This window comes from Garra rufa, chromosome 12, assembly GCF_049309525.1.
Source record: "Garra rufa chromosome 12, GarRuf1.0, whole genome shotgun sequence".
Lineage (NCBI taxonomy): Eukaryota > Metazoa > Chordata > Actinopteri > Cypriniformes > Cyprinidae > Garra > Garra rufa.
Genome location: NC_133372.1, coordinates 854,477 through 872,413, shown reverse-complemented (window position 1 = coordinate 872,413; position 17,937 = coordinate 854,477). Strand labels below are relative to the sequence as shown.

Sequence of the window (17,937 nt, the reverse complement as noted above, 5' to 3'; positions counted from 1 at the left end):
CGTAAGAGGATCCGGGAGAAATATATCAATTCAAATGTTTCCTGTAAGGCTGAAGCTTCTTTATTGGAATCAATAGTTCCAAGAAGAACATTAAACATCCACTGAATCTTTCTATTGCACCAAAGTTTTTTTGTAGGGGAAAAAGTTCTTCACATGAAGAAAAAAGTGGTTCTTTTAAGAACGGATCACTGAAAGCTTCACAAAATCAATGTTACGTGACCCAAACTACTCCAGCACTTCCACTCTTCATTGGCTTTGATGGTTCCAAGAAGAACATTTAACATCCTCTGAATCTTTCTTTTGCACCAAATACTTTTTATAATGAAAAAGTTATCAAATGTTCTTCAAATGAAAAAAAAAAATGTAGTTATTTTAAGAACTGATCACTGAAAGTTTCCCAAAACACTTCAGCACTTCCACTCTTCATTGGCTTTGATGGTTCCAGGAAGAACATTTAACATCCATGGAACGTTTCCATTGCACAAAAGGTTCTTTATAGTGGAAAAAGGTTATTAAATGTTCTTCATATGAAAAAAAGTGGCTCTTTTAAGAACCAATCACTGAAAGCTTCCCAAAATCATTCTTTTGTGATCTGAACTACTTCAGTGCTTCCACTCTTTATATGATTTGATGGTTTAAAGAAAAACATTTAACATCCATGGAACTTTTTCGTTGCACAAAAGGTTCTTTATAGTGGAAAAAGGATTCTTCGGATTATTAAAATGTCCTTCATTTAAAGAAAATTAAGAAGTGTTCATTGAAAAGTTCCCAAAATGGTTCTTTTATGGCATGGCTGTGAACACCACCTCTTGGATCCTTCAGTTCCAGAAATGTCTGTACAGCTCAAAACAGACAGAGAAGTTTCTTCAAACAGCAAAGCAGCAGATTGACAAGTCCATCTGTAACAAGTCCTAAACATACCCATGATCCAACGCCGTGCAGGATTGTAAAATAAACCTCCGTTCATGAGCATAAAGATGTTCCTCTGACGTTCTCCGCTGTGTCCATCGACTCTTTGGGAAATGCTTTTGGTTGGGTTGAGACACTGTGTGCGTCTTGGTTTCTGTTGTGTCTGCAGTGTTCTCTTCTCTCTTTCTGTCAGGTAGGTGTGATCTGACGTTCAGCGTTCAGTCGCTCTGGTGCCGTTTCACATGCCCCGATCATGAGCAGCACTCAATAATCTTCCATTCACACTCACGTACAAACACACAACACACACACCTGCACTAATATCTTTCAGCTCATGTGAACAATTAAAAATAGACCTCAAACACAAGATTATTAAATCAGTACTTTATTAAAAAGCTGTGCTAAACCCTGAGGGATCATGCTATTACAGGAAAAGACTGTTCTGTCATCATTTAGCCACCCACATGTTGCTTCAGACATCATCTTTTCTAGTGCATCTCATTTGTGGCCAAGTATGATTGAATGGTCATGTGATTGCATTTCAGTCTGTTCGTCACACCAATCATCATATGACAGAAAGCCTCAAACATACAGTGACTTGCGAAAGTCTGGGTTTTTTTAATGCTTTGTTGCAACCTTATGCTGAAATGCTTTCATTTTTACTTTACTTTCGCAAGGCACTTGGATGGATAGTTTTATGACACTCATAAGACTTTTTGGTCTTTTCTGAGACTAAATGTGCTCACTATAAGTACGGAAAAGAACAGCGTGAACATTCTGCTAAACATCTCCTTTTCTGACACATAAAAGAAAGAGAGTTACAAAGGTCTGAACAACATTATGATGAATACATGATGACAGGATGGTCATTTTAATATGTGAATAAACGGAGGCTCGGAACTAGAGAATTGACTTTCACTTTAAAATGAGTTGAAATTTGTTTTAATGTGAAGGCTCAGTTGAATAAATAACTCAATCTCACCACTAGATGGAGCCATTAATCCTTAAAAAAATAGATTTAAAAAAGAAGACATGCAAATATAATATTATGGGGACAAAATACTCTCGAGTTTCATGAACTAAAGATACAGAGTCATAGTACCGTATACAAATACTTAGTGTAAAACAACTTAAAAACACAAACATCCAAGGCACATGCTGTGAGAGCCAAAGCGGGTCAGCTGCAGAGGTCACAGGTGAAAGGTCAAAGGTCACACGGAGAGTTCAGTGGTCCATCAGTGTTTGTGTTTGAAGTAGGCCTCCACTGAAAAACACAGCAGCAGCGCTCATGTTGTGTTGTTCACAGTAGTGTGTGTCTTTGTGCAGTATTATAACTTCGTTACAGTACTTAAGTATTTTTGGGGAGTATCTGTACTTTACGTTTTTATTTTACAGCCTACTTTTACTCCACTACATTTCCTAATTAAAATGTATACTTTACTCCGATACATTTCCCGAAGCATATTCGTTACTTACTACAAAATAGTCAGAAGTCAGGATCTCAGTCAGAATTGCGAGATGTAAACTCGCAACTGTGAGAGAAATTTTACAAAACTGTATGAAAAAAATCTCAAAGAAAGTATTGTGTTCTATCTAGAAAGTGCTTGCCCACAAAAATACTGCCTTTCCCTCATAAAAAATTTGCATTTGCATTGAAATTTAGTTTTCTTTCTTTCACAGTTTTTGTAAGCAAACACAAAGTTTATGAACTGACTTTTTTCTCGCAAACGTGAGTTTGTATCTCAGAATTCTGACTTCTTTTCAGGAAATTCTGGCTTTTTTTCACAGAATTGGGTGATATAAACTTGCAATTGCAAGAAATAAAGTCAGAACTGCGAGATATAAACTCAAAATTCTGACTCTTTTTCTCAGAAATTGATGATATAAAACAATTGTGAGAAATAATTTTCTTTAATAATACAAGTTTGTATCTCGCAATTCTGTTTTCTCACAATTGCGAGTTTGTATCTCACAAATCTGACTTTTTTCCTCTCAAATGCAAGTTTGTATCTCACAATTCTGACTTCTTTTCAGGAAATTCTGACTTTTTTTCTCCGAATTGGGTGATATAAACTTGCAATTGCAAGAAATAAAGTCAGAACTGCGAGATATAAACTCAAAATTCTGACCTTTTTTTTTTTCTGAGAAATTGATGATATAAGTTTCAATTGTGTTTTTATTCTGTTTTCTCGCAATTGCGAGTTTGTATCTCACAAATCTGACTTTTTCCTCACAAATGCAAGTTTGTATCTCGCTGTATCTGTTTTCCTCTGAATTGGGTGATATAAACTCACAATTGTGAGAAATAAAGTCATAATTGCAATATAAACATAATTTGGGCGTTTTTTTTTCTCAGAGATGATATAAACTCGCAATTGCTTCAAGAATTCAAGATTTAAAAAAAAAAGACTTTTTGTACTTAAGTACAATAAACATCACATACTTAAAGACTTTTACTCAATTAATATTCTAAATGGTGACTGCAACTTCTACCAAAGTCACTTTCTGGTATGATATCTGTACTTTTACTTATGTATGGCTTTCAGGTACTTTATACACCACTGTATTTGTGTGTGTGTGTGTGTGTGTGTGTGTGTGTGTGTGTGTGTGTGTGTGTGTGTGTGTTACCTGTGTACTCCTGTGGGCTCATGGGAATGTTGATGACTGCATTAAAATGGCTCATCCATTCCTTCTGGTCCGTATCTGTTTCACAGGTGAACAGGAAGCTGCGTTCAGGCGTTTCTATAGTAATGGCGTACTGCCACGTCCCGGTGTAGTGGGTTCCCGCGGGCAGTCCGATCGTAACGCGGTATCCGTGATCTCGGTGCCCCAGGAACACCTCGCCTTTAGCAAACGCATCCTGCCAGACAGAACGAAACTCGGTTTATGACACCATCGCTTTCAGATTTGACAAGTTCTCTTTCCTCTTTCAATATGAAGCTGTATTTGAACTGTTGAACTGTTGCATCACTCCTACAAACGCTGTCTTTGATAGACATTAGATTAGTATTTTCTCTCATAACTTTGCACTGTGGTACAGTTCTAGATGTCTGCTAAAAGTATATTTACTGTAAATGACTGTTTTAGCAAACAGAGCAGAGTTATTTTTTGTAGTGTTGGACACCATGACATAAATGTGCTGTATTCTAGTGTTCATGCAATTTCTTCATTTAATGTTAATTCTTTTATATAGGATTAATTTTTTTGGAGTGTCTATTTGCACTAACTCCTTACGCATACTTGGAATTTTTGTCTTGTTTCCAGTCAAAATATCTTACAGTTCTTAAATCAAGAAGGATTTTCTAGACAAGTAAAAATTATTGTCTTGTGTTTAAATTATTAAGTGGACACCACCTTATTGGAACAATAAAGCCCTCCCTACATCTGCCCTAAAAACTACCCGATACTTTATTTTCAACTTTTTGATTATTTCCTCAATTTTTATGGAAAATAAATGCCTTTGTGAAACAAAAAGTTCAGAAGTTCGGCAAAAGGTGGATTCGAACTTGGGTTGATCGTGTCTACACTGCAAAAACAAAAAATGCTTTTTTTCACTTAGATTTTTTGTCTTGTTTCCGACCAAACATTCTTAACTCATAATAATGTTTTAGAAAAAACAAGTCAAAATTAAGCAAAATAATCTGCCAAGGGGGTAAGAAAAATAATCTTTTTTTTTGAGTTTGAAGTAAGATTTTTTTGCTTACCCCATTAGCAGATTATTTTGCTTGTTCCAAGCAAAAACTCACTTCATGTTGACTTCATCTTTCTAAACACAAGACAATAATTTTTAAACATCTAAAAAAATCCTTCTTGATTTAAGGATTTTTAGATAGTTTGGTTGGAGACAAAAAAAATCAAATTTGGAAAAGCATTTTTTTCAGTGTAGACATGATCGACCTTTTTACAAACTTCCGGCCTTTTTTTCCTCCCTTTTAAATCTCATCACATTGGAAAGGCTTTTATTTTCCATAAAAATGAAGCAGAATAATCAAAACGTTGAAAACAAGGTATCGGGTAGTTTTAGGGTAGATGTAGGGAGGACTTTATTGTCCTAATGAGGTGGCATCCATTTAATTATTTGAATTAAAATTATAATTTACACTAAATACATTATTATAGCATATTGTTTTATAATGCAATTTGCAATAAGTAGTATTGTATAAATAACAGAATCTATTGCTATTTGCACTGTAAACTAAGAAAATATGCTGTTTTCACTTAGTCTAAATAGCCTCTATTGCTATGTACATTTAGTGCAAATAGCCGCTCCCTTTTTTTTTTTTACTCAGTCATTAGCTAGATTTCCGTTATAATGCATGTAAATGTAAAAGGAAAAGTGTGTATTTAATGTTTTTGTCTTCACTCATTGATTTTGAATGATCTTGTGTTGTGACAAATGCATTTCCCAAGTACAAATATTGCAAACAGTCTCTTAATTATTATGGTAATAAAAACTATTTGCACATCAATAATTTTAAAATAATTAAAATATATATTATTTTCTGTATTGCATACTTGTTTATAATCCATTATTTATTCATTTTGTTGTTTATTAGAAAAAATAATTTACTGGATTAATATTTTCCACTTCCACTCCTGATCTTGATCAGGGTTTTTGATTTTTTTTTTTTAGACATCCCAGTCCCCCAAATATGATCATGCAGGAACCCCATCGTAAATGTTAAAAGGAAGCTATATATTTTCATGTTCAAATGCAAATTATACCAATTTGAACTGGTCTACTGTATACTATAACAATTTAAAAAATATTATTTGCAAAATATTTGATCTCTATTAAGTTACTTGATACTTAAGTTAGTCTTTGGCTTTATTTTTTTAATTATTTACTCAAACTATTTTTATTGTTTACTTTTTTTAATATAATTACTTGTGTCTTTATTTATTTGTTTGTTTGTATTAATAATTTTTTATGATTTATTTAAATCTATTTTATATTATGTATTTATTATTTTTAGAAATATTGGTTTATTTATTTTAATGAGCTGGTGTATGGAAGGTTCATGTACATTAATTGCTGATCTCTCATTAGCTTCACCTATCTTGCCCATAAGCATTCAAATACAGAAACACAGCTGATCTCAGAACAGACGCTAACATCAAACATCAACACCTGATGACATTTCCCTCTCATCAAACCTGTTTTACCGTAACCAAACCTGGAAGTCACTCAACCAGAAAGTTTCATTACTGGGCTGCAGGAGAGACACGAGGAGACGAGAGGCGTTTTACCAGAGGATCTTTGAAGTACATGAGCCGTCTGTGATCCAGCGTGAACCAGCGCTTCTTAAAGCCTTCGGTTTGCTGCAGAAACACAAACCAGCTCAATGTGAATCAAACAGACAATCCTAGTCTGATATAATGATAATAAACATAATACTATTGTTTTTATTGGGTAAAATAAGCAGGACACAAAGCTGGTCACACTGCAAAAATGCTTTTCTTTCTGTCTTGTTTCCAGCCAAAATATTTAAAAAAATTCTGGACAAGTAAAAATGATTGTCTTGTTTTCAGAAAAAAGCAAGTCAAAATTAAGAGAGTTTTTGCTTGAAACAAGCAAAATAATCTGCCAATGGGGTAAGAAAAATAATTTAGTTTTCTGTTTGAAATAAGATTTTTTTTTTTTTGCTTACCCTGTTAGCAGATTATTTAGCTTGTTCTACGCAAAAACTCACTTCATTTTGACTTGCTTTTTTCTGAAAACAAGACAATCATTTTTACTCATCAAGAAAATGCGGTAACACTTTGTATGAAGCCCGTATTTATAATACATTATAAGGGTATTCTTAAGGCATTATAATGAATGCATAATGCATTATAAAAATCCTTATAATGTGTTATATCATCTCATGAGTATTCATAAGAACAGTTTTAATGTGTTATAATTTTTACTTATTTGTGTTTATAGCTTTTAAGAGTATGATTAGCTCCTTATAGTTCTAACGTATTATAAGTCTCATATCTTGCCATGTTACTCATGTCACTTTACTGAAAGCATACAAATACCACTTATAAGTAATAATAATAATATTTCCCAAAGAACCCTACGATCAGGCATCAGATCAGATGTAAATGTAATATGACACATTAGTATCATCAGTTTGATTATTTTGATGGTACCCTTTAGACAGCTTTTGATGAGTAACTCTGCAACTCCATGTCAGCTAGCAGTCATTATTAGTAGTAGTATGCTATATATATGCTAACACTAAATTTCGATGTTTCCCCAAAAGACAAACTATTATATTATAAGTCACTTTGCAACCTTCTACCGAGCCTAACCTTAACCTAAGTCTACTAATGCTCTAAGGAGTGTTAGTTGACACGTAGTTGGAAAGTTTAAGCTTATAGTCAATAAACTAAAGGGACCATCAAAATAAAACGTAACTGAATGTAAAAAATAAATGTAATATAATTAGTGGTGGGCTGTTATCGGCGTTAACGTGAGACTCTTATCAGGCGATAAAAAAATATCGCTGTTAATCTATTCTCAAAGTTGGTTTGGGAGCGGGGTCTATACTACGCAAGCTATGATGACTTTCACCTTGATAGTTTAGCGCGGATGTATACCTGGCCGAATTGCACTGTAGGAGGCGAGAACGAGTCTTTGAACCTGTGTGTATACCTACTGTGAAATTACCACATCAAACACGCAGCTATGAAGCCGCCGGGTTTGCTTCAGGACAGGTGCGTTACTAGACCCTTTTTACTGGGGCACGTGAATGAGTTATAATTTACTTTGATAATCCCTGAAATAAAGACATTAAACTATATGCAACAACTGAATTGACGCTTCTAAAAGCAACGCAGTTTAACTATGCACGTAGATATCCATGTCCATGCGCGTCTGTGTATTTAACTTTTACGCAGAAGTACATGCAGTGTAGGAATAGTTGGTCACACAAGTTTGTATAGTTAATTGTGTTGTAAATGTAATTGTCAAGCAGTTTGTGATGCATTTTGGAAACAGGAGATGAGCTCTGGTCTAATGCGCCACCTGGCTTGAGAAACCCGATCTCAAAGACTTACTTTTAGTCATTATTTGGGTAGCACACATATTCTGAATGCCTTCGGCAGAATTCAAATTAGCCATTTTAATCTAGATTAATCTAGATTAATTCCAAGATTACAGTGAGATTAATCTAGATTAAAAAAAATGTATCGTTGTATTGTGTGTTATAAATAATCATAATCATAATCTTAAAAATTATAACCTCATATGTGACCCTGGAGCACAAAACCAGTCTTAAGTCGCTGGGGTATATTTGTAGCAATAGCCAAAAATACATTGCATGGGTCAAAATTTTAGATTTTTCTTTTATGCCAAAAATCATTGAGAAATTAAGTAAAGTTCATGTTCCATGAAGATTTTTTTGTAAAATTCCTACTGTAAACATATCAAAATGTAATTTTTGATTTGTAATATGCATTGTTAAGAACCTAATTTGGACAACTTTAAAGGTGATTTTCTCAGTCTTTTTGATTTTTTTGCATCCTCAGATTTCTGATTTCAAATAGTTGTATCTCAGTCAAATATTGTCCTATCCCAACAAACCATGCATCAATAGAAAGCTTATTTATTGAGCTTTCATATGATGTATAAATCTCAGTTTTGTCAAATTTAACCTTGTGACTGGTTTTGTGGTCCAGGGTCACATATACTCAAGTATTATAATGTATCATAATTGTTGTTATGATTATTCATGAGATGATATAACATATTATAATGTTTTTTTTATAATGCATTATGCATTCATTATAATGCCTTAGAAATACCCTTATAATGTATTATAAATACGGGCTTCATAGAAAGTGTTACCGAAAAGGCTTTTCGATTTAAGAATTTTTAAATATTTCGGCTGGAAACAAGACAGTAAGTAAGTAAAGCATTGTTTGCAGTGCATTTTCAGAGATGTGACTTCTGAGAGGTATTGTTGTGAATAACGGCTTGAAACGTCTCACCCGTGGGCCTGTTTTCTCCATGTATCCCTCTTTCAGAAAGCTGCGTGTCAGTTTGGGTTTGAGCTGAGCAGAAAGAGAAGCTGTGAGTTGCGTCACACGACCAGATTCACACACAGGAACCGAAACGAGCGCCGGCGTTTCAGGACTCACCTCAGCGTCCGTGGCTCCAGGGAACGCCACTTTCAGATAATGCAGCTGCGCCGCCCGGATGGAGTTAAACCACTCCACGATCTCCTGATGGACAGACAGAGAGATGTGTGTCAGAGTCTCACATAGGACAGTAAGTGTGTTTGTGTGTTTGTCTCTGCGTCTCACCCTGCTGCTGTCGTGGTAGACGAAGATGTTTCGTGTGATGTTGTCTTTCAGGTAGGTGATCTGCAGGCCGTTGGGGTTTCCGATCTTGTCCGGCTGGAAGCAGGCGTTGATGGTGTCCACCTTTATAACAGCTTTGGGTTCTTTAGCCTGCAGAGACGCAGCAGATACGATCATAAACGCTGAGTTTGCCCAAGTTTTGTATTTCTATAATGTCAGCAGTATAAGTAAATGAGCAATGTGTATTATTTGCACCCCGTTTGTTTGTCAACAAAACCTTCTGTGAAAATGACAAAATGATGTTTGTCCACATTTTTGCTCCTCTGCTGATGGATAATGTTATCGAGTGTTATAAGTTTTTTTTTTTCCATAGCCCTTTATCTCTGTTTTCTTTAGTAGTGTAGGATTGATAAAAAAAAATATATATATAAATATGTATATATACTGTATGTACACACACATACACTGCCTGTCAAAAGTTTGGAATCAGTATGATTTATGATGTACTTTAAGTAAGTTTCTAATGTTCATCAAGGCTGCATTTATTTGATCAAAAATACGGAAAAAAATGTGATTATTGTGAAAATATTATGATGTTATAAAACAACATTCTTCTATTTTAATATACATTAAAAATCTAATTTATTTCTGTGATTAAATCTGATTTTTTCGGCATCATTACTCCAGTGTTCAGTGTTCAGGATCCTTCAGAAATCATTCTAATATACTGATTTATTATCAGCGTTGGAAACAGTTGTGCTGCTTAATGTCTTTTTCAGGATTCTTTGATGAATAAAAGGTTAAAAAAGAACAGCATTTATTTAAAATAGAAAGGTTTTCTAATAATATACACTACTTTTCAAAGGTTTGGGGACAGTACATTTTTATTCTCTTTTTTCGAAAGAAATTATTCCTTTTTTTAGCAAGGAAGTGTTACCATAAATCAAAACCCACATTTTGATTAGTAATATGCATTGCTAAGAACTTTCTCATATTGTGACTCCATAATTCAGAAAAAAATGTATGATGTTGTATAAAATCAAGCAAATATTATAGAACTTCTACATTATTTAACTTCATTTGGGCAACTTTAAAGGCAGTTTCCTCGACATTTCTATTTTTTTGTATCTTATCCAAATATCGGCCTATATTTGCTTATTTATTCAGCTTTCATATGATTCATAAATCTAATTTTTAAAAAGTTGACCCTTATACAACCTAATCATATTTTGATGAATAAAATCAAGGCCAATTCACAGAAGATAATACATTGTATCATAAAGATTTATGAAGTATTAAAGTATCCTATGTGTTAATAAAATTACAAACTAGACAAAAACAACACAATTAGTAAAATTTTAACTAAAAGTTAAGATTAGAAAATTTTCGGATTCAAAATGCTTTCAAAAACCATCGTAGTGCATCAGTGATAGTGAAATCCCATTGCCGAATGTGTACAGTGACACTCACGTCTAGTTTAGTGTAGTACTTTAGTGTGCCGTCTCTCTGCGACAAGACGAATCGTCTGTTGAAGAACTGTCCGTTGTCCCGCCCCCTCTTCATCAACATGCCGTCTCTGGTCTCTGTGATTGGTCAAGCGAGCATGTCAATCATCAGGCGGGAAACAGAAAGCGAGTACTATGAGATTCTCACACACGTACCGTCCTCATAGATCAGCTTTTTGCTGTTGTTCATGAATTCCTGCCTCTCATACTTCGCCCGAATCCACTGCTCCTTCAGAATCCTGAAACACACACAATTACATCAGGAGAAACTTGCTGGAGCACAGCTAAACTCATCCTGACTGCAGTGAGTTCAACAACACTAGTTTACCCTGAACTAGTCTAGCCTGGCATAAACCTGACTCGTGATAAAGTTCATTCTCCACAAGAGAATGTAAAGTGACCAGCCAGAGTTCATCATGGTTTCACATGAAATTTAATTAATGAATAAAATGTAATAATTAATTTATAATATTTATAAGATCACATACATAATGCATAGCATTAAGGCGAAACACTGCAGGTGAACAGAGTAAAACATTACCTAATAGTTATAGTCTTACTTACCCAGTTGATTGATTACTTTGATAATTGCAAACATTTTCAAGTTTACTAAAATGTTAGGTTTAAATATGCAAATGAAGCATTATTTAATCAAATATGCACCAATTTTCATACAATTCTACTACAAAAATCTAAACACTGGATGAAGACAGTTTCAAAATTCTTGTTTAATTTTATTTGACATTAGAGTCAAAAGTTTTTACAAAGGGGATTTTGGGTATCCCCAAAAGTCAGATGTCCATAAGTCAGAAAAAACTTTTCATTATTTACAATATTTTTTTAACATGTTTGGGGAATAAAATGTATAAAATCAAGCAAATTATATATGAACAAATAAAAAACTTCAGAATATAGACAGGAATAAAAATGTAAGGTTTTGTGTGTAAGTGCTGCTGAAGTGGAGATTTATGGCTCAGCGTAGGAGAAAAAATTCATTTTGAGAAAAAGGTCATTAAAAATATGTGTTGTAATTTAAATTTATTGACAAAAATAGATAAAGTGTTAGATTTAAATATGCAAATGAGCGTCATTTAATGAGCTATGTGCTAATTTGCATACATTTCTGGTACAAAAATCTAAACACTGGATGAAGTCAGTTTTGAAATTCTGATTAAAATTTTTTGACATATTAGAGTCAGTGGAGATTTTGGGTATCTCATATTGTAACTCCATAATTCAGAAAAAAAACAGACAGGAAACTATATTTTTTATCATTTTTTGGGGAATAAAATGTATAAAATCAAGCAACTTACATATGAACAAATCCCTCTGTAAAAACCTTCAGAATATAGAAAGCAATAAAAATGTATAGTTTGGTGTTTGTAAGCGCTACTGAAGTGGAGATTTATGGCTCAGTGTAGGAGAAAAAATCATTTTAAGAAAACATTCATTAAAAATAATGGGCTGTAATTGAAATCTATTGACACAAATAGATAAAGTGCTATAAAAGAAACACTTAACAGTGTCTTTTGGGTGTTTTCTTTCCACTAGTCTGAAAAAACACTTTGTGAAACACCAAAAAGCCCAAAATCTCAAACTTGACAGGTGCATGAAAAAACTGAGTTTTTGCCTGCAGTGTCTCCCCTTAATAAGAACTGCAAAAGTATATAAATAATACTAAAATAACACTGTCTTACAGATATCCATTTTACTTGCTACTAAGGGCCTCAAAGGCAGACTTGCATGATCTTCTGACTTTCTAAAACCATCCAATCAGCTAAATAAAGCCTCACTACAGCTTGATAAACTCAATTAAGGGGCCTAAAGTCGAAGTGACCCTGATCTCACCCTAAATATAACACTTGTCAGAGCATTTCAAAGCCAGAGAGACCCTGAGGAGCCTGATATGACAGTGTGTGAGATGATATTTCCATACGCCGTCACGGTCTTCTAATGTGATGTGAGATGCGGCACGTTGCCATGGAAACTCACTGGCAGTCTCTATGCGTGGGTTTGTAGTAGTAAACAGGAAGTGCAGCCTCGTACACGGCGTTCATGGCGTCATTCCCACGTTCAGACAATAACTACAAACACAGACATCATCAAACACTCAGGCAGTTCTGATTTAAATGTGCAAAGAAATAGCTGAAACTGAAAACTCATGCAGTTTTAAGCACTGAATTGTTTCTGTGAAACCAAAAAAAGATGCACCTCTTTTCTGTACAGCAATAGTTTCGCAGTGACCACGCAAGAAAGAAAAAACATGAGCACCTTAAATATATCATAAAGCTTATGACTCATATGTGCCATTTTATTCAGAAGTCATATGATGATTTGTTTGAGGAACAAACGGAAAAGTAAGTTCAGCTCAGACACGGTCAACTATTTTAAAGTGGAAAGAGCTGCATGATTTTTTAAACCTAAACAATAATAAACACCTGAACTTCTGCATCCTCCCAGCGTGAGAGTCGGAGCGATTTGACTTTTCCGAGGTTGGGAATACTGCGATGGATCCCGGAGCAGCCCAGACAGATGAAGACTCCTAAAGAACAGGAGCCCCATTCTGGATCTGAGAGAGAAATGATGAATAAAACAGATATTAAAGCACATGAGGTGTCAGCAATGCATTCAGTCTAGATCTTTTAGATTGACAACAAAACAGTGAGAATGTCATCGGCAGGTTTTCAATGATTTTTCATGAAGGAAATCCTGTAAACACATGTCTGCCCGATGTTTCTGAGATCCAGACAAACAGATCATCATGTTATTATGAGATTACAGAGCTGTTACTGACACAAAACTCAGACTCAGCACAAACATGACACTTACAGCGACAGAATAAGGAAGAGATACTGAAGACTGACTTACACCAGGATTACTGGAAAACAGACCCGCAAAAGCTGAAGAGCAAAATAACAGACACACCAGAAAGCAGAGAAACATCTTATTAAGATTCTCCTAAAACACCCTGAAGCTAAAGAAACAAACCGGATGAAAAACTATAAACATCAGCCTCAAGCTACAGAAACAACTTTCCTGCATTATCTCAGGATGATAAAAACTCCAAAACACACAACACTGACTTCATCTGACGTCATACCGACAGAGAGAATAAATACTTCAGCACAGTACACTTAGAAAACACAAAGATTTTGGACCAGAAAACCAAATACAGACTATTTCAGTTTATCATTTATTTATATTAACTACAAATATATGACTGTGTCAATATCTGTATGTGTATGTGAATCTACAGTCGTGGCCCAAAGTTTTGAGAATGACACAAATATTAGTTTTCACAAAGTTTGCTGCTCAACTGCTTTTAGATCTTTGTTTCAGTTGTTTCTGTGATGTACTGAAGTATAATTACAAGCACTTCATACGTTTCAAAGGCTTTTATCGACAATTACATGACATTTATGCAAAGAGTCAGTATTTGCAGTGTTGGCCCTTCTTTTTCAGGACCTCTGCAATTCGACTGGACATGCTCTCAATCAACTTCTGGGCCAAATCCTGACTGATAGCAACCCATTCTTTCATAATCACTTCTTGGAGTTTGTCAGAATTAGTGGGTTTTTGTTTGTCCACCCGCCTCTTGAGGATTGACCACAAGTTTTAAGATCTGGGGAGTTTCCAGGCCATGGACCCAAAATGTCAACGTTTTGGTCCCCGAGCCACTTAGTTATCACTTTTGCCTTATGGCACGGTGCTCCATCGTGCTGGAGAATGCATTGTTCTTCACCAAACTGTTGTTGGATTGTTGGAAGAAGTTGCTGTTGGAGGGTGTTTTGGTACCATTCTTTATTCATGGCTGTGTTTTTGGGCAAAATTGTGAGTGAGCCCACTCTCTTGGACGAGAAGCAACCCCACACATGAATGGTCTCAGGATGCTTTACTGTTGGCATGACACAGGACTGATGGTAGCGCTCACCTTTTCTTCTCCGGACAAGCCTTTTTCCAGATGCCCCAAACAATCGGAAAGAGGCTTCATCGGAGAATATGACTTTGCCCCAGTCCTCAGCAGTCCATTCGCCATACTTTTTGCAGAAGATCAATCTGTCCCTGATGTTTTTTTTGGAGAGAAGTGGCTTCTTTGCTGCCCTTCTTGACACCAGGCCATCTTCCAAAAGTCTTGGCCTCACTGTGTGTTCAGATGCGCTCACACCTGCCTGCTGCCATTCCTGAGCAAGCTCTGCACTGGTGGCACTCCGATCCCGCAGCTCAATCCTCTTTAGGAGACCATCCTGACACTTGCTGGACTTTCTTGGACGCCCTGAAGCCTTCTTAACAATGCAGTGGAACGTTTTTTCGGGATTAAGTTAATTTTCATGGCAAAGAAGGACTATGCAATTGATCTGATCACTCTTCATAACATTCTGGAGTAAATGCAAATTGCTATTATAAAAACTTAAGCAGCAACTTTTCCAATTTCCAATATTTATGTAATTCTCAACATTTTTGGCCATGACTGTATATACAGACAAATCTAAATTTATTCAGATATTTCTCACATTATCAGTTTTTTTTCACTATAGTGAAAGTGATATAGAAAGTGGTAAAATATGACAAGAACTCTGAGTTAAACTGTGTCAGAACAAATTCATCTTGATAGAAAGGTATGTAATGGATAACAATCAACCAAATATTCAGGCGACTGTTAGTATGACAAGATTTACACAACTATTAATCCTTTGTTGACCAATTACCGAGCAATTTTGTTTTCAAGTCTTTTTGTTCAGTTTGTGGTGTAAAAAGAATGCAGTAGCAATTAAAGAAAAAATTATTAAGCAAAAATGGTAAGTGTCTGAATAATCTTTGGTTCCAAATTTTACTGGTAGTCCACTTTAGGACAAAAGTAATCTGATTATATTACCTATAATGTGTAATGTAATGGATTACGTTACTAACTACGATTTTTGTCACGTAATTTATAATCAGTAACAGATTAATTCAATTCAATTCAATTCAAGTTTATTTGTATAGCGCTTTTTACAATACAGATTGTTGCAGAGCAGCTGCACAAAAGTTTTAGGCTACTACAATATATTTAGTAGCTTATTAGTGGTGAATACTGTATGTTGAGTCGATGTACAATTTGAGTAGATTACAATTTGTAAATAATCGACCCAGCTCTGCATATAAGTATGTTTGCAGAGATGCAGTCAACTTGCTCTTGAATTTGTGAATTATTATTATTATTATTATTAAATTAATTAAGATGATTGACAGGGCGGTTTAGATGGGCACAGGATGCACAAAACTATGTGCACAATTATGACAAAGACATTTGTCCCAAAGCTTACCTATCTTCTGCTAAACACTCAAAAGTATATACGTTTTTTGCACAAAGAAGGGATGGGGGCTTATATAGTATAAGTAGGTAAATTGGGACGCAGCTTTGGTCTTGCATGCCTAAAAAAAGCTGCCTGGAGGTGTCACAAACATGGCTACCGAGTGAACAAACTTTCCTTAAAAAGGACTTTGGCTGAGCATGTTCAGGGTCACAACAGAACGGCTCTTTCTATCTTTCTTCAAGTGTTACAGAGTGGACTTTGTGGAGAAACACACTTCCTGTTTCTTCATCAGTCTCCTCAACCGCTCCCACATCCCCCATCTGTCTCTCTCTCTAGAAACATGTAGAAATCCCACACGGCCACACCTTTAGTCTATATCTGATCTGTCTCCGGCAGCCGCTCGTGTCCAGACAAACACAATCCCACAATCCTGATGGAATATCATTTGTGAATCATTCTGAATGAAGGAAAATATCCTGCTGTAGAGTTCCTGAAATCAAATCCAGTCTCACAGGAGTACAAACACAACCCTTGAACCCATCCATCACACCTGGCCTGCCTTCACAAACTCCTGCAGTCTCTTATTACACAGGTATGTCTGAAAAACACGCGCACGAGCGCATGCGCGCGCTTCTGTTCATATTTAAAACAGGAAAGTTCCCATATGACTTTATGAACTCTCAATACTATCACGTAGAATAAAACAGCGTTGTGATATGTTGTTTAAAACATCTCAATGCCAAGTTCGTCGTAAGGTCGTTGCGCGGAGTGTTTCAGGTGAGTCTTGCGCACGCGGCGACGCGCCCCCGTGTGTCTCGAGGGCGCGTTTATACGCTCGCGCAGGTTCGGTCGTGTCTCACGCGCCCGGTTCCGATTGTTCGGTGACTGTTTCATGCGTGTAAAGTGGAATCACTTACTTTCGACGCCGCAGTCCGCGCAGGTGCCGTTCCCCGGCTTCTGCAGGACGTGTTTGAGGGTTCTGGCCGCGCGCTCGTTGTCCGTCATCGGTCCGGTGGAGCGGCGGGTCGGTGTCTCCTCACGAGCGCAGGAGCAGCAGCAGGAGCAGGAGGAGGAGGAGGCGCTGGTCTGATGGAGGTGTTTCAAACATTCGGAAGTGGAGCAGCAGAGTTTGTTCAGACTTGTTGTTCCGCATCAGAAATGCCACAGTGTGTGTGTGTGTGTGTGTGTGTGTGTGTGTGTGTGAGAGAGAGAGAGAGAGAGAGAGAGAGAGAGAGAGAGAGAGAGAGAGAGAGAGAGAGAGAGAGTTTGTGCTCCAGAGCGCCATCACATCAACTACAAATTACAAACACAAATTTACAGATTAAACATCTATTATTTACACACAACATAGATTATAACGCGAGATTTAGATCTATAAATAACACAAATGTACTGTGCACATAACCACATATTAACTGAGAGACACACACATAAACGAAGTACGAATTATTCATTTGCTGACTAATATAATCACATGATATATATATAAAAAACATAGAATAATATGTTATAATCACAGAATATTACCTTCCAGGAGGAAGACCAAACTTGCAGAGAGAGAAAAAAAAAATGCATGACTTGCTATCACTTTGTTTATAATTCTGTTTATTTATTTATGCATGTTCATTTACTTCTGATTAAGTAAACTGTCACACTGGGAACCTGTTTGTGAAAGGAAATACTTCATGAAAAAATATCTGGTTTGTATTTAAAACATTCATATAATCGACTATATACAGTAACAGTTTTTTTTTTTTTTTTTTTGGGTTATAATTTAAACAGTTTAAAAAAAAACATGATAGTTTTCTCCAACATGAAAACTCTTTGGAAACTCCATTTTTTTATTATAAAATGTATATTTACAATATATTTATGCATTTAGCACACACTTTTATCCAACATACACTACCAGCCAAAAGATTTTTAATGTTTTTTTT

General features: G+C 35.6%; 1 protein-coding gene across 1 annotated transcript; it reads right to left on the bottom strand.

Annotated features, from left to right (window-relative positions):
- Positions 1–3,535: 3,535 nt before the first annotated feature.
- Positions 3,536–17,145, bottom strand: LOC141346762 (arf-GAP with dual PH domain-containing protein 1; the record flags this gene model as incomplete). The annotated part of the gene is made up of 10 exons (XM_073851711.1): positions 16,918–17,145; positions 13,145–13,275; positions 12,699–12,790; positions 10,863–10,945; positions 10,672–10,784; positions 9,205–9,351; positions 9,040–9,123; positions 8,890–8,952; positions 6,160–6,231; positions 3,536–3,769 (listed from the first exon to the last, which is right to left on the bottom strand). Coding segments are annotated over exons 1-10 (1,107 nt in total), but the record flags the coding sequence as incomplete, so codon positions are not given.
- Between the last annotated feature and the right edge of the window lie 792 nt (positions 17,146–17,937).